The sequence below is a fragment of the Mauremys mutica genome, chromosome 15 (assembly GCF_020497125.1).
Source record: "Mauremys mutica isolate MM-2020 ecotype Southern chromosome 15, ASM2049712v1, whole genome shotgun sequence".
In the NCBI taxonomy this organism is placed as follows: Eukaryota; Metazoa; Chordata; order Testudines; family Geoemydidae; genus Mauremys; species Mauremys mutica.
Window position 1 is genome coordinate 10,274 of NC_059086.1, and position 21,524 is coordinate 31,797.

The 21,524-nt window shown below is 39.4% G+C and overlaps 1 protein-coding gene across 4 annotated transcripts in view; it reads right to left on the reverse strand.

Annotated features, from left to right (window-relative positions):
- Positions 1-334: 334 nt before the first annotated feature.
- LOC123350686 (leucine-rich repeat and fibronectin type III domain-containing protein 1-like protein) overlaps positions 335-21,524 on the reverse strand; it is a 217,594-nt gene continuing 196,404 nt past the window's right edge. For 3 of the 4 annotated variants that reach the window (XM_044989367.1, XM_044989368.1, XM_044989369.1), the window contains one exon: positions 1,454-2,140. In XM_044989367.1, coding sequence (XP_044845302.1) covers positions 1,627-2,140 — 514 coding nt within the window. In that variant the 3' untranslated portion in view covers positions 1,454-1,626. Of the gene's footprint in view, positions 2,141-21,524 lie in introns of all 4 variants that reach the window. The other variant, XM_044989366.1, reaches the window with a different exon arrangement.

Here is a 21,524-nt window from a genome sequence, read left to right on the forward strand (position 1 = left end):
GAAAAAATTAGTTTTTGAAAAATTATATTAATTATTTTAGTGTAATGATTGAATAAAATATATTACTTTAATGTTGACAGCAATTAAAGCTGTCCAATGTATCTTTTTGCCTATCCCATGCTTTCAGAGCCAACCAGAGAAATATTGCTGGATGTTTAAAGAGAAACTGTTAGAATAAGGATTTCTTTTTATATTTCAATAATGACACAATCCTTTTAAAGATTTAAACTGTTTTGTTTTGGAAATTAACTTTTCAAGTAATTTCCTTCCTTCTTGTTGTTCCTTATTGTCACATAATTTCTTTCAGTTTGGACAACAAAAAAGAGACTAGTCAGTTTTATTTATGTAGGGTTTCTTTCTTTCTTTTTTTTTTTTTTTAGTAATTTTGCGTTCAAATTCACATGCTAGAACAGTGCAGAGGAATGCTGTTTAATTCAACAATTTATTCAAACTCATGGATTGCTCTCAGGTTTTGTAGAAAGTCATTACAAAAACCTAATTTTGGGACTCATTTTAACCTGACAGTACCCCTTTAAACAAAAAGAAGATTTAATTATTAAATATGAATTGTTAAAATGAATTGCACATAAACATTTACATAGTTAATCCTTTGGCCAATTACATTACGCTTCATGCAGTACTACAGAAATAAGAGATTGGTTATCAATGTTATCTGAAGATGCAGTGCCACACAGTGAGATAGCGCAATGCATGTTGGGAGAGGAGAGCTTTAACTTGTGGGTCCTCCCTCTAAAAACATACCAGAAAGAGAGAGATTAGCTTGGTTGACACTTGACACAATTTGAGAGTGGGAGATTAGTACACAGTTTCCAGTATGGCAAAGATGTGCACAACACACCATTTCTAATTTAAGTAGCTTTCTGAAGACTTAAATTAGGAAGAATAAAAGTGGGAGCTCCTCCCTGTCTAAGGTGAGGTAAACCTAACTGAAAAGAAAGAGAAGGGTCTTCAAGGCACAGTCTTGAATAATATCAGCCTTTACAAAGCAAACAATATATGCCAGCAATTCTGTACCAGTGAATAGTGCGAGATGATGTCAAAATCCTTCAATTTTCTTTTCCTTATTTGGAGTAGTATTTTGTCCACGGAGGAACCTTTAGTTTTTTCTTTTGTGGATGACATGTATATACAATGCACATAGACTGATGAACATCTCAGGATTAACAAGCTGAGAACTTTTTATAACATTTCATTGCTCATTAACAGCTTGGTAGTTGAACTGGTAAATGACTCTACTATCAGAGAAGTTTGAGGTTCCTGAGAGTTGGTCTTGCTGCCAGTTGGTAACTGAATGAATGAATAGTGCATTTTTACTAAAGACAAACCAAGTCAGAATATAGTTATGCTTCTGATTCAATACCACAGGTGAATGCTATAAAAGAAACAGTAAAAAAAATCTTGTAAATCACACACTTTATATTTAATATATTGAAACAAAAATAGTTAAGAATGCAGGAACTGTTTTACAGATTAAAAAAATATTTTTAAACCATCTGATCTTAAAAATAGACAATAGTAGTGAAGCTTAAAATACAACCACTCGCATTAAAATGTTTTAAGCAATACCATCTTGGCTCGTGTGGTGTGTCCTGCTTTGTCACATTGCTATTGAGATAACGCTTCAGTTGTTAAAAAGGTTGTGTCAGTAAGAGTCATTCGTTCACAATCCAAATCTACAACAGTTTTGCCTTTGATGGAAGTTCCTGAGCATTCCTGATGCAAACTTTCCCGTCTCTCTGTGAGTTTGGAAGCAGAATAAGCCATTGACCCACTCTGACTACCATTGGTCTGAGAGCAGACATTATTAACTTTAGTATTTTTATTTTTGTGGTGATTGTTGTACACTTTATACTTCATGAGAAGAATGAAGATGAAAACAAGAACGGAAGCCACAATTATTCCACCAATAATGATGATCATGGTTCCTCCAAGAAACTGGGCATGAAGAGAGCGGCACTGCTTATATTCTTCCTGTGTGGTGAACTGCACACACCCAATCACCCTGGTTGCAGTTAGAGATGTCAATCCATCATCATAAACAGCGAGAACACAAAGGTCATAGTCACGTCCTGCAACCAGATCAGCCAGGAAGAACGATTTGCTAATGGCCGGGATCATCCTAGAAGGGAAAACGGGTAAAATAAATGCCTGAAATGCAGTGCACCATGGAAAAATGCTTTGCCTGGTCAAGAAATTCAAAGCTATGGTCCACAGAGTAACTTTACTTCTTCCCGCTTTGTCTTCTACTGCATAATACATGCTCTCGCCCCTTATTGGAGAAATACTACAGAGTAAATAGCACAAGGAATTTGCACCTGCGTAGAGATTGTTATTATTGCATGTAAGTAACGACATTTCCTGTGATGCAAGCTTACAGAGTTCTGGTGCATAGCAATTGTACACAGTGGTGCAATCTTAACCTGAATGTTACTTTACAGTGAACTTTAAATATAATTTCCCTTTTTCAAAAAAAGAAAGAATAAGTAAAGACGTGGAAGAAGAAATGCAACCTGAACTGGAAGAGACTTGCCATAACAGAGAAAATAAAAGCAGCCACCTAATGCATAACAGATGAGCATGTTCTATGAACATCTTTTCCTTGAAGTCCCTCCTCCAAGTACTGATCAGAGCCAGTCTTGCTTAGTGTATGAAATCTGACATGACTACAAAGCATGGTAGTATAACTCTACTACATGTTGTCTCATTGAAGTGCCAGGGAGTGAGCTAATGGAAGCACGAATCAAAAACAGATCTCAAACTGCAAGCCAACTACCTCTAGCTATGAACATATATTTTCTCAGCTACTGTAAACTAGCACACCTCCACAGAAATCAATCGAGCTACACTAATAAACACCAACTGAGAATTTGTCGCAGTAATGTATGTAAAAATCTTTTTACACACACAAGTTCCCTATAAGCTGCATGGCCGCACAGCAGCTGTTTTAGCACCATGCAAGCACTCAGGGAACCTGCCCATCTGGGACCTGCTGCAGCCAGGGGAGAGATGCCCCTTCCCCAGCCCCAAAATATCATAGCCCCCAACCTGCTGTGGCTGTAGGAGAGGTGCCTCTTCCCAACTTAGCCCTGGACCTGCCACAGCTGGGAAAGGGGCGACCTGAACCCAGCCCGGACCTGCCGCAGCCAGGGTGTCCCTCCCCCGGCCCCAACTCACCCCGGACATGCTGGGGGAGGGGTGCCCCAAACCCAGCCGCCACCTGGACCTGCTGCAACCCGGGTGCCCCTCCCTGTGGCCTGAACCCAGCCCCGGCCTGGGTGCCCCTCCCCCGGACCTGCCGCGGCCAGGGAGAGCCTCCCCCGGCCCAGACCTGCCGTGGTCAGGGGAGGGGCGCCTCTCCCCCCTAGCCCAGGTGCTACTGCAGGGAGAGAGAGCTGGGGCAAGTCCTCTCTCCCCACCGTAGCCCCGGAGCATGCTCCTGCACCCCAAACCCAAAGCCGGAGCCCTCACCCTCTGTTCTTGCGCGTGTACGTACACACACACACACACACACACACACACACAGAGTTAAGATCAGCATTTATAAAGAAACAAGCAGCATAAAACAAAGGCTATTCCTATGTGGTCACCCAGTCAATTGTAGACTAGTCTAAACATGCTCAGCTTTGAAAATTAGGATCGTCCCCATTCAGCCCAATAAGGACGTCTGCATACAAGCCTGCAACTGCTATAATTTAAGTTACGTTCTTATAACTTCTATAATTTAATCATTGCATAAAAAAGTGAACATCTGCAGAATTATTTTTTTTAGTTAATACTGTTATCTGTAACATTAAATAAACAGCTGCCCAGGTGACAAGTTGGAAAATTAATGAGAATCCAGAATACACCATTGCATAATCAGACCTGTGAGGAAACTTAATATAGTTTCCACCTAACACCAGAAACTATGTTCTGGTTAAAGGAATGTTATACTGTAGTCAGTAGAACTGACTGAAAATTGAGGGGGAAGTGTCTCTGTATTAATTATTTTTCTCTGTGTTTTCATTATTTTGAGCAGCATTATGTTATTGTCTGCATCTAGATATATTTAGAGAGCACTAACGTATTAAAATCATAAGGTACCTACAAAGGAAAAAGAATCCTCTGGATATTTCCCCTTTTTTGTTACTTTTTGATGTATAAAGCATGCAAGAGTACTTTGTTTGTAACCTTAGAAATGTAAGGAATATCAAGTCTTGTGTCTCTTGTTTTGGTGGGAGATTGCCTCAGAGGACCTACAGAAGTGGACTGGGAAGTTTCTTTGAATTTAAGAGGCAAAGGTGTGTGTTGCCCCTTTGCAAAGAGCTCTTTTTTTTCTTTTTTGTTTTGTTTCGGGTTTTTTTTTGTTAGTTAGGCTGTTGAGTTAAGTAGATTTTAAACAAAAAACAAACTAAAACAGCGTTTTAAACAGAGGGAGCAAAAAACCACTCCCCCTCTCAGTTAGGTTTCACTTATTTGGTACTAGTGATTTCATAAACTAATTACTTCTCTACTTACTTAGTTTCTCTCTACTTCGTTCTCTAACTACTTCTCTACTGATCTTAAAATTAACGTGTATTTGTGAGCAGTCAATTGTTAAATATTTCCAACATGCTACAGAATTTTACATTTACTTAATTGATGCATTTCACTGGACTGCATGAAAAAGTTGTATGCTTCATGGCAAATTATTTTATGTAAACAAACCTGCATGTTCAAGCTCTGTCTTTAAAGAAAGAAAGAAAGAAAGAAAGAAAGAAAGAAAGAAAGAAAGAAAGAAAGAAAGAAAGAAAGAAAGAAAGAAAGAAAACTCAGTAATTAAGAAGAGAGTTGGTTTACCTTGAAAATCTTTGCAGCTCTCTCTCTCTCTCTCTCTATATATATATATGAATGAACTGGAAGAGAAAAATGACCAGCAGCAAGTTTTTAGATATTTATCTTTTTTAAAGGTGTTAGTTCACTAAAACAGGAAATCAGTGTAACCATCGAGTTCCACCTCCTCACTGCGTAGGGCTGAATATGACAAGACAACAAGAATCTTCACTTGCCATTGACTTCTGGGGGCTTTCTGGGGTGATTATAGCTTGGAGGGTCATACTTCTCCTATACTACTAAATTCTGTGTTTGAGCATATTCCAGAATGCAGATAGATTCTAAACTTCCTGGACATTTTGACAAAACTGTCAACATACTGCAGAGCAAAATAAACTGTCTTTGACATGCACTAGTTTTCTGATAAAGTTATTTTGAAAGCCACATAAAGAACAAGAGAAACACACAGGAAGTACTATGCTAAAAGCAGCCATCAAGAACTACTAGAATTCAGCCTTTACCAACACTCCCGTCTTGGACAGAAATTTTTAGCAAACAAAATAAGGTACTTCCAGGTACAGTAACATATTTAATTAATCAAACTCTTTGTACTATATGGCTTATTCAGCAGTCTTTAATGCTGCTTTTTTTCTTCTGTCCTATAACTTTTTGTACTCCATTATTGTGAATGGGTTGATGTAAAAGTTTAATTAATTAGCGTTAAAAGCTATTTACAGTAGGTAGCGTATTAGAAAAATGGAGTGTTTAGCAGCCAATGAAGCACATCTATATTCTTTGTAATTAAATTAATAGATGTGGAGTAAACAAGTTCAGATACTTCCAAACAATGGCATTTTTATGTCCTGTGGCGCTACATACAAATGTTAAATAAACAACAATTAATACTACATTTGAGATGTGCCAGCTCTTTTGAAGACCATTTCCAGCTCTGTAAACTAGAAGAGCCATAGTGTTCCTTGAGTGCACGTGTAACACCCAGGATAAGGAGTTACAGACATGCATCAAGGGAAAGCTGCTACCTTGGCTTCTTAGAAAGTCAGAACAAAATCCAGACAAGTCTCCTCCCCTTTTCTTGAAGGTGTTGAGATCACTGAGGTGATTGGAACTGCAGTGTCTAGAAGGTTGGCTGGTCATCTTTATTTTTAGGGTAATCTAATATATGGACAACTGGATATTCAGTTAATTGAATAATTTATTTTATAAATGATTGTGATAAAAGCTATTAAAATTGTTTTATTATAATAATAATTGGAGGTATTTAATGCATTGTGGGACTGTTTGAATAACAAAGAGCAATGGCTAGAAAAGAGAAGGCTGAATAGTGGTAACGTTCTTGTAGTCAGCTATGACGTGGTGCACAGACATATTCTAGCTGTATTGTGTGTTCATCACCATGGTATCTGAGTACTTAGAATAAACTTGAGAAAATGTTAGCTCCATAATGATCGTGTCTGTTTTCACTTTAGTTTGACCTGCTAACATTTTAAGCAACATAGACTTTGTGTTATAGGTTTGTACCAAAATGTAACATGAATGGCATATAATCCTTGACAATCTGAGTGATAAAAGAATTTAGATTTAGGCCATACCGTGATTCTAAATGGGGTAAGACCAATATACGAACCACTGAGTGGAATTATTCTATGATCAAAGTCATTTATTTAAATAATTTAATTCACATGAAAGACTTTTCACAATAGCAATAAGGCAACTGCAGGACTGTGTTTATGTGAGATAATCATACCTCTGGGGAATAAGTACTTTGCTGGGCTACTTTTCTTTTTAATGCCTCAGGACGGCTGATGATTTTTGTCTCATGCTAACTACCTGTTGAGTCTCACTGCTTTATTACCTTTACTTGTATGAAAGTTTAGTTGGAAATTAGTTTGCTATTGGTTGTATATTGACAAAACTATTAATTTTAGTTTCAAGTCTGTCGAATAAATCATTTCTTTTTAGACAAAGCATACTGTTCCTCCAATTACAGTCTGATTAGGAATTGCTCTTTCTGAAGTTGTACACTCTCAGAGGAATCCAAGCTTGGCTCTAAATGTATAAATTGTTCATAAGCACTGTTGTATTGATCTCAAAGGTCAGAAGAGTTAACGGTGTTATAAATTCTTTCACTGTCCAACATTAAACAATGTTATAAAGGTTTGGGGAGTGTGGAGGGCATGTTCTACAGAAGCCTTGGTTTACTCGATTTCTTTGCAAACACCCAGAAGCATTCATTCTAAAGTTGAAAGTTTATTGATCAGTCGCAAGAAATTAAAACAAGCATTTAAACCAGTGATTATGCTAAAAAAATCTTTGAAGTCTCTCCTTTTGGAGGCAAAATATCAGTCTCTTATTTTCAGAACAACCTTTCTTCGATGAAAAGGAAAAGGTTAATTTTACTTTCAGTCCTAATGTATAAAGCATATTTGTTTGTGTTTTTAACATGCAGACAGATACAAGGCAGAGGAGAGACAGGAGAAAAGGAGGGGGATATATGGCTTTTGTGATGATTTGTTTAGAACACTAGTTGGCTGGTCAGTCATGAATGGATACGTTGGCTGTAAGGTCAGCCACAACACCTGTTGCTTGGACCCTGGTTCACATTCCTGTCAAGGATGTCAATTGGTTGTTAATTTTCTCCTTAGGCGGGGCAGGATTGTGGTAATATCATCTTGCTGTGCTGATGCAATGCAGTTAATTTCAGGATTTGATGAAAATCCAAGAAAATAAGACACAGGATAGGAGGAAGAGGGGGTGGAGGTTGAGGGATGTCAGCACAAAAGGTCACAACCTCTGAGCATACCCATTTACTCAGTAAGTGAAACTGGTTGAACACCAACTGATATAGAAGGTACATTTTTCCCTCAATGGAAGAAATCTGAATACAGACGCTCCCTAACTTAAGCAAGCGTTCCGTTCCGGAACACCTTGCGTAAGTCGAATTTTGCGTAAGTCAGGAATGTATACCCGATAATTACGCAAAAAAAAAAAGGAGCTTACAGAACTGTTTCCGTAAGTCCGGATTTGTGTAAATCGGGTTTGCGTAACCCGGGGAGCGTCTGTACGATCAAGAGTATGTGCAAAAGAAGTTGACAGTTCTTAACATTAAATCTTAAACTGTTACTGTGCTGAGGCTGCTGATGGCAATTTAGAAGAGTTCCTCTGGTCTGGATGATGCTATGGCTGAAAATAAAAGTTCCTTGCCCACTACCATGGCATAGGAGAAGATTATATAAGGGAGGTTGCGATGCTGATGCCTAAAGGACTCATCCTAATGTGACTCCAATTCATTTTCAGAAAAATTGTGCTGTGTTCTTCAACAGAAGAATCACAGTGCTTGATCCTTATTCGTTACAGTTAAATAAAAAATCCCAAGGACTACGGAACAAAAGCACCCATTGGGACTTCCTTCTCCAAAAAAGCCTGAACATCTTAGGCAGCTAGGAAACAGCATCCTAGGATCTTAGGTTTGAATGTTCTCTCTGTAATGAAAAGATTGCTGTCCACTATCTAAATCAGAAAGAACGACACTTGGATTGAATGAGTGGAGGTTAGAGAAGCAAACAGTGCCATGACACAAAGATGAACTAAACAGTTGCATGAATAAATAACCCATAATAGGGAATAAGAATAGTGAAATTAGTGACGCAATTTGAGAAGTGCACATTAGTAAGTACAGTCACCAGTTTAACGCCGCACACAATTCCCTATAGGAAAATAAGGCTTTTCAGGATAAGGTAGAAACAGTGGAAAAGCACAGTAGGGCTAGACGCAGTAAAGCACTTAGGTGTTGCTGAACACTGCAATTCCTAGCTCCTAGGTGCCCTGCTACCGAGTGGAACCCTCAGACCCTGAATTAGGCACCCAGGCTCCTCATGCATTACACGAGGAGCCTGGTCACCAGAGAAAGGGAATGCAGAAGGCCTAAGAAGCCAGCAAGATGAGCAGAGAGCCACCTAAGACAGCCAGTGGGCAGGCAAAGGGAGAGGCAACTATCTCCACTTAAAATTCACAGCCACAAAACCTCTCCTGGAGTTGGACGCCTAACCCAGGTCAGCGCTTTCTCATGACAAACAAAAGTGAGACAGAGACCCCGACCCTATTAGTGTGGGAGACTGGTTTTCAAATCCCTACTCTGCCTGATTTGGAGGAGTGATTTGAACCCACCTCTCCAACCTCCCATGTGAGTACCCTAACCACCAGGCTTATTGAGTCTGCTGAAAAAAGCATGGAAACAAGATTTAAGAATATGCCCTTTGCACCCTTTCTGCACACCTTCACTTGCCACATCTGCAGATCCCTCCTATAAACTTGCACATAGATCAGTGATCACCATCCTTAGTTTGATGGTGTCCCTCCCCTTGTGATGGAATAATCACATTACTCCTCCCCCACACACACCCCCGTCCCCACAAAAGAGAGTCTTGTACCAAAGTCACTGACACATTTGAGCCTCTTTCCTGACCTGAGCTTTTCAGCCCCTACTTCCTTTTTTTATTTTAATCTTTGTTCCTCTTGCTGAAATTTTTGCATCCCAATTTTGGGGCTTTTGAACTCTTGTTCAGTTGTTCCCCTGTTTCACTCAAAGGCTAATAGACACTGCCTGGATGAAGGCATCTGTAACAGTGTGCAAATGTCAGCCTTCACTCCTGAAACAAACAGGCATCCTGGGCTTCACCACCTGTCCTGCTAGAATTATTTCAGAAGGTAGGACAGGGTGTCTTCACCAGAGTCTACTGCACAGTTTAGACTGATGCTGCAAAAGCCTCTGCTTCCACACAATTGCTCTCAGTCCATTACTCTCCTGCTGGAAATGGGCCCCACTGCTGCTTTACTCCACCTGCTGTTTTCCTGCTGGAAGTTACTGGTGGTCCCAGCTACTGCTTTGCACAACTTACTGCTGACCAGGTGAGCAGAACTGCTGCCAGGCTCTGTTTTTACTGTCCATATGATTGGAACTGCAGCTGAGTTCTAGCCAAACAAGATAACTACACCTCTCACCTCACCACTTCCAGGTGAAAAGGGTCCAATGATTTAACAGACCCACCAGACTCCCTAGTCTGGGAGAAATAATACTTGCAATAAACCAAAAAACACACACATTCTTTTTACTTGAATCTTGAATCTGTCCAGTGCCTCTGGCCCAACCTTGGCAACCACCAGTCCCTGTCAGGGTGATCCTGAGCCCACTCATCAGCCAGCCATTGCCCAGGTGATTCCCAACAGGGTCAGCTCCAAAATATCAGCCCCAAATACAAAATTTAGCCAAGCTGTACCCCAATGTCCCCCAACTATCCACAGTTGTAAATACGTAAATAGGGCACTGCTTCCCTCAGGCGACTTCCATGCTTCCCAGCAGGTGACAGCAGAGACCACAGATGATACAGACAGGGCCGGATCACCCGAAACGGCGGGGAGGGGGAAAAAAAAAGCTGCAATCAGCAGCACTTCGGCGGCAGCTCGACCGCCCGATTCCTCAGCGGCAATTCGGCGGCGGGTCCTTCGCTCCGAAGACCCGGATGTGCCGCCCCTTCCCTTTGGCCGTCCCAAGCACTGCTTCGTGCGCTGGTGCCTGGAGCCGGCCCTGGATACAGAAATGAGGTACTGAGGAGAACACAGTTGATATTTAAATAAGGTACAGCCTTGCTCAGTCATCACCCCTTGCTCTCCAGCAGATGTCAGCAGAGCTCTCACTCAGTTACCTCCCTTCTCTACTAGGCTTCAGGCTACAGGGTTTACAAACCCTTCTTCTCTAACAAACAACTGGCTTGCCTCCAAATGGTATATTAGAAAGCATAAACATAGCAAACACCACACAATTTTCAATGTAACAAAGAAGAGTAGGGAGGTGAATAGATGTGTGTGCTAGTCTTTTTTAAAAAGATGTTATTTAATTGTTCCTCTATGGATTAAATCCAAATAAATTGGTTTCTAACAAAACCACACGTGTTATATTGAAAATGGTTTCACTTTTAGCCACATTTTTGTAACACGCTTTGTCTCAGTGTCACAGAAGGGACATTACATAAAATATCAATGCCTAGAAAAAAATGTAAATACTATATACTACACAGAAAAAAAGCAACGTTAGCTTGAAATATCATACAGCAAATCTTTAAGGTAAAAATATTTATCTTCCTGCTTATAAAGGCACACCACTGAAACTCAGAAAATAAATGAACCAGTGAGTGAAAAGCTTGATTGATTTTTCCCCCCAGATGAAACCATACAAAACCAATTGGAATGTGCACTAAGTACTGTACTCTGGAGCGTGGAGAAATTTATGCCATTAAAATAGTCATTTTAAGTGTAAAAGAATTGGAGAACTGGAGCATTTCCTATAATAAATAAGCATTTCCAAATATTAAACCACTGGAGACTTCAGCTATAACTTGATTGCATGCACAGTTATGCAAATATAATTTGAAGTCCAACAGAAGAATTACTTCCTGAACATTTAATGCTTAATATGTACATAATATATAGGGTAAAACTGTCAAAAGTGCTTAAGTGACTTAGAAACATTTGAAATTTTTTCTCCTAGACACATAGAGTATCCGTAAACACCAGTGTATATCCATAATAGCTTACATAGTGGTGGTATATATGAACTGAGAAGTAATTATGGCCTCCTTCTGCTTAATGAATGAAAACAGTACTCATGTCACCACTGTTATGTTTCACAATTTTAGTCTATAATTGTCTCTCAAATTACACCTATCCTGCTGAGCACCATTAGCAACTGCCATTTTAAACATAATACCTGAGTTGCAGATTCTCAACAAAATGTATCAAGCAGACATGATACCTGGGAAATGAATATAATACATTCAGTTAAACATTTATAAGCAACTCTCTCAAGTAAAACAAACATCTCCTTGATATAATGGTTCATTTGTTTTTTACCAAAGTTCAGTGTAAATCCATGTTGCTCCCTTTAGAAGCATGTGGCAATACAAAACATCATGTGTATATTTTAAATACAAATGAGTGAAAAAAAGGATAAATAAAACATCACTGAAATTGCATGTAATAATCCAGTAAATATAAGCAATTATCGTTTTGATGTGCAAGTAAAATATAATTAGTTTTCACATTATTCTATGTCATCATGGTAAAGGACTGTGAACAGCTTGTGTGTGCCTGGGCTGGTAGATATGCATGACAATTTTGCAAGGTTGTAATTGCTCTCTCTTTCTCTCTTATTTTGGACTTTATCCTGGATTCCTAGTGCACCCAGCGATGTAAGAAGCAGTTTTGGGTGTATAAGAAATATGCAACACATCTCATCTTCTGCCTGTATGTATAATACTGTATACACAAAGCAGGGGTCAGACTAGAAAAATACTAATGATGTTATTCGTCCCGGACTCAGCTGATCTGTGTTGCCAAAGTAAGATACCATCCACTATGCAGATCTTCATGATCTGATTGGACCTTTTCTTTCCTCTGTATTGTGATCAGCACTGAAATAAAGTAAATGGCAACACCATTAACTGTTATTAAATTTCTCAGTTATCACCAATTAATATTGATGGGGCAGTTCACTTAGAGGTATTGTTTTAGGCTGTTTGCAGACTCACGCAGAGATCAGTGCATCAGTTAGGCCAACATAGTTATGTTGGTCAGAGGTGTGATGAAGTGTGATTTCTGACTGACATAGCAGTCTTGCAAAAGCCCTAGGTGTAGATGCAATTATACTGCACTTTTGCTGGTATTATAGCTTTTTTTTGCTGGGGGTGGGGGGAGGCTGGAATAAAATATACCAATAAAAGCACAGTTTTGGAATATAATCTGCATCCACACTAGTAGACCTGGCCTTACATATGGATCATATTTGCAATGTTTGTTTTGCAGTCATGAGGGAGAATATCTTTTTGGGTTTTTTGTTTATTTTTTTACACAGATTCATAGCTTATAAAAGTCATAGATAAGGCCAGAAGTGACCACTATGATCATCAAGTCCCATGTCCTTCATAACACAGGCCATAGGACTTCCCTGAATTAATTCCTATTTGAACTGGAACACATGAAAGCTTAGATTCTGGACCACAAGGTGGCAACCACCAGGGGAAAAAAATTAGAGTCTGCCAAGGCACTGCAAACTGACTCATGAGTCAAAGATCAATATATAAGATATACCTGTGAGTACAGGTATCTATATCAGGCATAATTTCAATTTCCTCTTAACACACAGAGAAATAATTGGTCTCTGAAATTAATAACCAACATGAAACTGATCTGGTAAGAAAAAAGTGGCACACAGTCTGGGGTGTGGGGAGGAGGAGACTTTCCTGATTTATGTGGTTTTAAACTTAACTTTCTATTCACACAGTTATTTTGGACAGAATTATGCTGAGAGGTAGAGCTAGTTTGTGCATAATGTAAGCAATTATATTGGTATGCCCTGTGGCCTGAAGCCTACAAGAGTTGGAAGGTAAGTGAATGGGCTCTCTGCTGGCATCTCCTGCAAGAGCGGACTGAGGCTATGGCTACACTTGCACTTCAAAGCGCTGCCGCGGCAGCACTTTGAAGCGCTAAGTGTAGTCAAAGCGCCAGCGCTGGGAGAGAGCTCTCCCAGCGCTGTCCGTACTCCACCTCCCTGTGGGGAATAACATACAGCGCTGGGAGCCACGCTCCCAGCGCTGGGGCTTTGACCACACTGGCGCTTTGCAGCGCCGCAATTTGCAGCACTGGAGAGGGTGTGTTTTCACACCCTGCTGCAGCGCTGCAAATTTGCAAGTGTAACCATAGCCTGAGTGAGGCAAAACCTTATTTAAATACCAACTGCATTCTCCGCAGTACCTGATTTACATATCAACTGTGTTCTTTGCTGTCACCTGCCTGGAACACAAGGGGAGTTGACTGAGCGAGGCAGTGCTTCATTTACATATTATCTGTGGATTGTTTTGGGGGGAACTGGGGAATAATTTGGCTATACTTTGTACTTGGGGCTGATATTTTGGAGATGACCCTGTTGTGAACCACCTGGGTATTGCCTGGACAATGACTGGGTTCAGAGTCACTCTGATGAAGAGTAATGTTTGCTGTGCTTGGGTAAGAGGCCCCAAGAAAAATTAAGAGAAAAAGATAATCATTGATTTCAGTCTGATGGTGAGTTTGTCTGTTAAATAGTAAGGGTTCTGTGTACTGTTCTTTATAGCACTATTTTTTTTTCTAAAAGAACTGAGCTAAAAGTATTAGCTGTATCCTATGATAAAAGCAGAGCAGTTTATCTAATCCTACACCACAAACTACAGTGTATGGACAAAGCCAGGCAGCAAATCTCATCCTAGTTGAGAAACCATCCGTAGACAGCAGAGTAGCTGATCCAGGTCACTAGCAACACCTAGGTGAGAGTAACCAATCACCAGTCAAATGATGGAGCAAAGTAGCAGTTTGGCCACTAAATGAGAGCTGTGAATGGTGTTGCTGAGGGCTGAGTGTATGGGGAACAGCTGTTTGGTTTTGTGGGGACCAGATCTGAAGGGTTCTGAGCCCCACATTTCATCTGCCTAAGAACTCTGCTGAGACCTCCCCAACCCAGCATCACAGCTGAATGTCACTATAGCTGGTCAAGTAGTAGATTCCCAGAGCTGCTTTGGCAATTGAAACCCAGCATCTCCTTGGGACTGCCTGGCCAACTAACTGTGAGAGGGGAGCTGGGAAGGTGACAACGTCCCATTGGCCACTCATGGCTCATTTTGAGAATGGACATAGGTGGGGACTGTGACTCATGCACCTTGGGGCTACAGTGGTAGAAACAGTAAAGATTTAAGGTTTAAACAAGTTGTCCTGTCATTTCCCTTCCCTCTTCTGATAAAGTTTTCATGTTTAAACTCTCTGATCACTGTTCTTCTGAGTAGGAAATAAAATGCCTATCAATGGTACCTACCAGTGGTGCCCAGAGGTTCCCAGGCAACTGGGTGGGGACTCGAGCTGGAGTTATTTATGTATTAGGAAAAAAAATGCTAGAAAGTAGGATCAGGCCCTTGATTGCTGCCAACATCACTGTCAGAAGAGTTGCATATTTCTGGATGCATTTTCATCATTTACTTTTAGCCCCTAATTATTTTCAATGAGCATCATTAAAATTATATTAAATAGAGAAGCTAGTGAAGTAATGTAATATCAGGGAGCCACTACATGTCCATCGCACAGCGTAGGAAAGTCACTTTAGCACACTATGTTTTATGCCGCCCCAAGGAGATTGATTAAGAATGTGTTTTGAAAACCCATCTATGCACTTTTTACTTAATCTGGACAAAGTGTTGTCTTTGAAAAAGAACCTAAATGAAATCAATTCCATTAAACATGATGAATTAGTCCAGATAGATTCAAATATGTAATAAGCATGAAATTTAGCCATCTGCAGAGGGCCAGCACAAAGACTATGCACAAGAGGGATTTAAATGAGCTGGCCCCTTGCCCACAGGTGAATTTCACCCTCAATGAACATTTAAATATACAATAGTTTATTCCTTCTTGCAGGAAATAAATTCTGTTATGGAAGATTAATTGGAAAACTATCCAGATAGAAACAGAGTTTTAATTTCCTAAAACTGGTGCAATCTCATGATGATGGTGGGCTGACACAGGGAATATGACAATTTCACAGGGTTGGAAACGCCTAGTATGGAGATATAGCACATGATATATAAATACAAAGTAACCCTAAGACACAATAAACAAAGGAGATTAAAATTTGTTACATTTGCATTAAAATTCTCAAGGGAATTTATTTTAAATAAAATATAATATATGGCCCCTGAACGGTCTCTAAATCTGGTCTCTCTCCTTCAATGAGCACCATCCTCTAAAATTTTAAATTATACATTAAAACTCCTATTTTAATATGGCAAGGCAAGGTCTAGCCATGGTTTTTAATTTCTCTTATGCCCCAAAACATCCCTATGACAAGGGTTAGAACTGCTGAGAGAATGCAGGTTAAATTGAAAGGATACCATTGACATGTAGAAGGTGCACTCAGCAGACACAGCAATGATAATATCCTCACAATATCATCTGCAATATAAGCACAATTAAGACTATACAACAAACTGCTCCAAGAGTAACGTTCTTCCCCCTCCACCCCACCAAATTTGTGTCTTGGAGTATGCGGACCTGTATGAAGCTGCCCCCCATATGAGCTCATTGGTTCTTTGTATTAGATTCACTTAAAGATATTCATTTCTGTGAAACATTGATGTCCTTGACAGATTACTATCTGCACCTTATTCACTGATTTCTTTTAATAAGGGGTTGCTCTTGTTTATTGTGACAGCAAATATTTCATTTTGATACGCTGTCTTCCTTGTGATGGACTGCCAGTAATCTGATTTAACTAAATAACCCTCACCATTGTCTCAGGGGTAGGTCAGGGTTACTAATCTTCATTTTAAAGAAGGGGAAACAGACAGACAAGTTAAGTGACTGGTATGAGGCAACACAGTTAGTGATAGAGACAAAAATGAAACTCACATTTTCCTTTTCATTTGTCAGAAATACGCATCAGTGGGGAAAGTGTTATGGGATGTATATTCTGAACTTTCAGAACCAGACAGAATCGATTTCAGAAAAATAAGTTGAGAAAAAAACATAGACTAAGCATAGAAATGACTGAATACTGAACATCAATAGCAAAATATGGTTTCTTCAATTGCTGGCTCCAGCCACCTGCCTACTTATGGCTTAGTGTCCATCTTTGGTTGGGGCTACTTACTCTTCTTTAACTGGAATTATCGGTTTCAGGGTGTTTTTATGCTGGGGGGATGTGAGTATAAAAGGCACAGAGATAATCTTAAAGCTGCAGAATACATTGGCTTATCACTATGGGCGAAATGTCCTATTTCACAATGCAAAACTGAAGGTGAGTGATTTAGGGAAAAGGAATGTGAAGCTAAAAGGAGTTTTGCACAGATTCTAAAATCACTGTGGCGCTTGGAAGGGACTAGACAATTAGGGGTGGTGCAAGTGTTAAAAAGTGTAAGTGTTAAAGAGAATATTGATGATTTAAAAAAAAAAGAAGGGAGGGGATACCTAGTAAGCTGAAGAAGAAAAAATGAACAACAGCAACTAATACTGCTTTTCGGAAGAAAAAGTTTAAATGTAGCAGCAGAGGTATCTAAGTTGGCTGAGACTCAGAAAAGAATACAAAAAGCCAAGCAGCAGTAAAGGAGAAAATGCTAAAATACAGCAATTAACAGAGCCCAGGCCAAAGCAAACAAATAAAAAGTCTCACCTGTGAAAAATGTATTCAAAGCTGAAATATAAAAATAAAATGTGAGCTACTTAATTTAGGGGAAGCCCAAAGAAAAATGAAAAGATATTTTGATGGCCAAACTTCTGCCAAGAAGTATGAAATGGGAATTCAGGTACTTGTGCAGTATGTCTCAGATAAAAAGTCCTTTCCAAAAGCCAGTTGGGAGGATCTTTGCTGTATCATGGACAAGGCTAGGCCATCAGTAGTATACCTGGTTCGGTTAAAGGATGGGAAACAGATGTTGAATCAATGGTTGTATGCTATGCAGCTGAAACAGACAAAGAGAAGGACAGAAGTGAATCTACTGATGTAAAAAGAGATAAGCAAGAATATTTGTTTTCTCTTTCAGTTGTTGATCACTGCGGGAGGCATAGCATGAATTAGATCAGGATCCATGGAATTTGTGATAAGGCGGCAGCTAACACATGCAGGATACTTCAGCAGATCATCGAGCTACCATCCCTGAGTCCACCTACCATTCCAGGAAAGTGACTGACCTTCCCTAATGTGATTAAGGACTAGCAGAGTACCATTACCAATCCTAAACATACGGGAGTAACAATGCCACCTACTCCAGAATTAAAGTAAGATGATGAACCATGCCCAGAAAGAGAAGCAGGACTTGATCATGGACTAGTGATAAATAGAAAACATCAGATTATGTCTATTAATGTACAGTACCAAATGATACCAGTAGCATTGAATTTAACAATTTTATATTACCACAGCAACTCTGTCATGCAAAATGTGTGTGATTCTATATGCAAATTATACCAAACATGGTGCAATATTTCAGATAGTCAATAGATGGGGTGGAATTGGAGAAAATGTTGTGGCCTGAGAAGGGAGAGAATCAGGAGAAGAGAGAAAAAGGAGATAGAGGAACAGTACTGGAAGTTGGAGCATTGGGAACTTCAGCATGGAATCCCAGATATCACAGTAGCACTTTGAATGCTCCCTTGAACTGTGTGTTAACCATGTGTTATGCTAAACAATCTGTTCCACCTTGTATTCAGCTGTGACACCCTGAGTACATTTCCCAGACCTGAAGAAGAGCTTTGTGTAAGCTCAAAAGCTTGTCTCTCTGACCAACTGAAGTTGGTCCAATACAAGATATTACCTCATCCACCTAGTTTCTGTAATATCCTGGGACCAACACGGCTACAACAATGCTGCATACAACAGAATGTCTTGAGAGGGGTGTCTCCTGTCCTATGCGGCCATAAGCATTCATTTCTTAGACTTTCCTTCCTGTGGCTTAATATTGGGACAAGGTACTCCTCTCCCACATAGGGATTCTGGACCCAGTTCTGTCACATATTCAGACATTATTTTCAGAACAAAATCAGAAGCAATAGCCTCTTTTACATTTCCTCACCAGCCATTTACTGCCCTATGTTTCTGGGGAGGAGGAATAAATACAAAATAAAATCTTGGAACAAACAAATCAACCAACCAGTGGTAAAATAAAATGAAACCAATCAGACTTTTTAAACCCTGAAAAGAAAGAGGACCTAATGCCCCCAGGAAGCTAAGAAGGGATTTCACTGTTGCTATTAAGTTCACATGGAAGGGGTTATGATTCTGCAGCAGTAGGTGTTACTATACAATAGACAGACAGATATGCAAAATAAATGACAAGCCACCAAAACGTCTCCACTTCAGTAATGTACACAAGATCAAACATTTTTTAAAATGTGTATAACAGTGTAGTGTTCCTCAATGGAGACTGTGCTACATTCCAGTGTCCGGTACATTTTTATGGGTGAGAAAAACAGGATGTGGGGAGAAGCAGAAGGGAGTGACAGCTGTAACTATCTGCAGGGCCTTCTAGTTTTCCATGATTCTGTGCCCACAGAAATTCATCATTCTTCTCCCTTTCTTGCATTCATATTGTGGATGCGAATTAATGTATTTACAAATGTCAACACGTATCTACAAAGACAAAAAGGAAGGACCAGAAGGAAGAGTGAGAGGCACATAAAGGAGGTGAAAGAGTAAGTAGGAGAAAACAGACTGAAGGGGAAAGACTTATTTAAATTATTCAGTATAAAATGAAGTTACCATAGTGACTGCCATTCACATGGTCTAGGCATATGCTGGCTATTAGACCTTGCTCACCTTCACAAAGTAGAAACACGTTTGATACATCATGTAGTTGCTTATGGTGGTTCAAGAACTGTCTGGCAGAAGCTGATTATACAGAGTTCTCAACAATGGGCCTAGTTTCCATAACTGCCTGTGCCCGAGGCTGACAGAAGCCTTTTGCTTTCTGTAATATTTCTACAACAAGGTCCAACCACTGTCACTCTCTGAATATACAACTATATAGAGCTCTACATCTTCACACAATCACTAATTTATCCTCACCGTCCTCCTGTGAAACAGACTGGTTGCATTATCTCTATTTCACAGATTGGGATCATGCCGTGGTTAAGTGACTGGCCCATGAACACACAGGATTAGCATGATATTTGGAGATTGCTAGTTCTCATTATTCTGCACTACCGACTAATCCATGCAACTAAACATAAACATTTATGACCTGGCACAAACAATGTAACAATATCTAAGATAACCACGCATACAGAATTAAAGCACAATTACCAGTCCCTGTCAATTCACTTCTGTTAAGAATCTGTATTTGTTAGTTACTCACTGTGGGAGCTGAACAACATATGAATTTCAATCTTTAAGGAGCCTATTATACTATAGATTATTATATTTTAGTATTTGGAATCATTGCTTTGTGATTTGAAACATAATTTCTATGATAGCTTTGTGGCCAAACTGAGCCTCTCCATTTACAGAGATCTGGGCTGTGAAATGTGAAAGGAATGTGCAAAGACATTTTAAAAACATTTCTTCCAACAAACTCTTGTCTAGGAACAAGGCCATCTAGTAGCACTAATTAATTTAGCTGTTTTCAGACTGTCTTATTAAAGAGATTGTATGAGTCATTTATATATTTATAAAGATTTAGAAAGTTCAATAGGCATAATTTAAAACTGTCCCCATTGTTTTGGAATATGTCACAGTATCTAACTTGCCATTATTCCAGGAGATGAAGAAGGGTGTAAAATGACTCTTGTATCCCAAAGGGAACTTTTTGAAAATAATTCAGCTCACAGTGTTTAGCGTTTCACAGATTCAAGAGCTGATACAGAATCACCACCTCCTGTTAGCTAGTCAATAGCAGACATATTTTTACCCCTTACTAAAATTAGCACTACCCATAAAGTAGATCACTAACGAAACCAAGAAGTGTGAAGGAAAGATACTTATTTACTGGAGATTTAGGCCTATCCAGTGGCAGTGCTAATCTGTACTCTGTCAGTTTTTACAGGCCTTCCCTAATAATTCTAATGTATGATATAAATAACGTCCCAAACAACCCCTATCTGCAGCATCTTGTCTAAGATTAACACACTTTTCTTACGAACTTTAGGCCAAATTTGCCCCGTGCCCCACTGAAGCTAACCAACTTCTTATAGTTTTTACTCTGATTATCTGTAATTTACTTCATGGTTTGGGGTTCATATTTCATGCCACTATTTTTCTCATGAAACGAAGCACTAAAACTTCTCGGCATGGAGTACATTGCTCTCCATTTTTCAAAAACTGGATTTTCTGAGAACTCAGTGGTAGGTTTTCATCAAGGCACAAAGAGAATAAATAAGCAATACAAGCTGACAGATATTCACATGCTGCGGTCCCTGCAAGAACTAGACATTTGAGGAAATGTTTTCAGCAACATTCTTCTCTGGATTATCTACTCAGAGCTGAGTAAAGGCATGAATAATATTGAACCTTAACTTGAGTTTACACTTTTCTACCAATGACAAATGATGCAGAAAAACATTTGCATTTTACATCAGGACACGGCAACAGCAGAATGTTTATTGTCTTCATAGGGCTAGAAAATGTTTATCTTTAAAAGACCTAAGTGAATTAGGAGCACAAGTTCTAAAATTCCACCTGTAAACCTTACCTCAAGGACTTATAAAAACAGTTATTTATATTTAAAAGAAAAACAAACATTAGGTTTCTGATGGGACTATATTTAGAATAGCAGAAATCAGTGATACAAAAAGTCCCATTGTAGCATCTATCCCATACCCTTTTCAGTGTAGCTCTGTTCTCTGTAATATATTTTCTATAGCATTATCCAGTCTATTTTAAATCTACTGGGCCTGATTTTCCTCTCACTTACACTGGTATAACCTGGGAATAACTCAACTGAAATCAAAGGCATTATAATACGGGAAAACTGGTGAGAGAGGAGAATCAGGACCATTATTTTTAGAAATGTTGTCATCCTTCTGGAACCTGCAGTATGAAATACTGATTGATATGCTCAAATGCTAGTTCCTGATTCAACTATAATCTTCCCAGTTTATTTGCAAAAAGGACTATAAACAGACTCACAGAC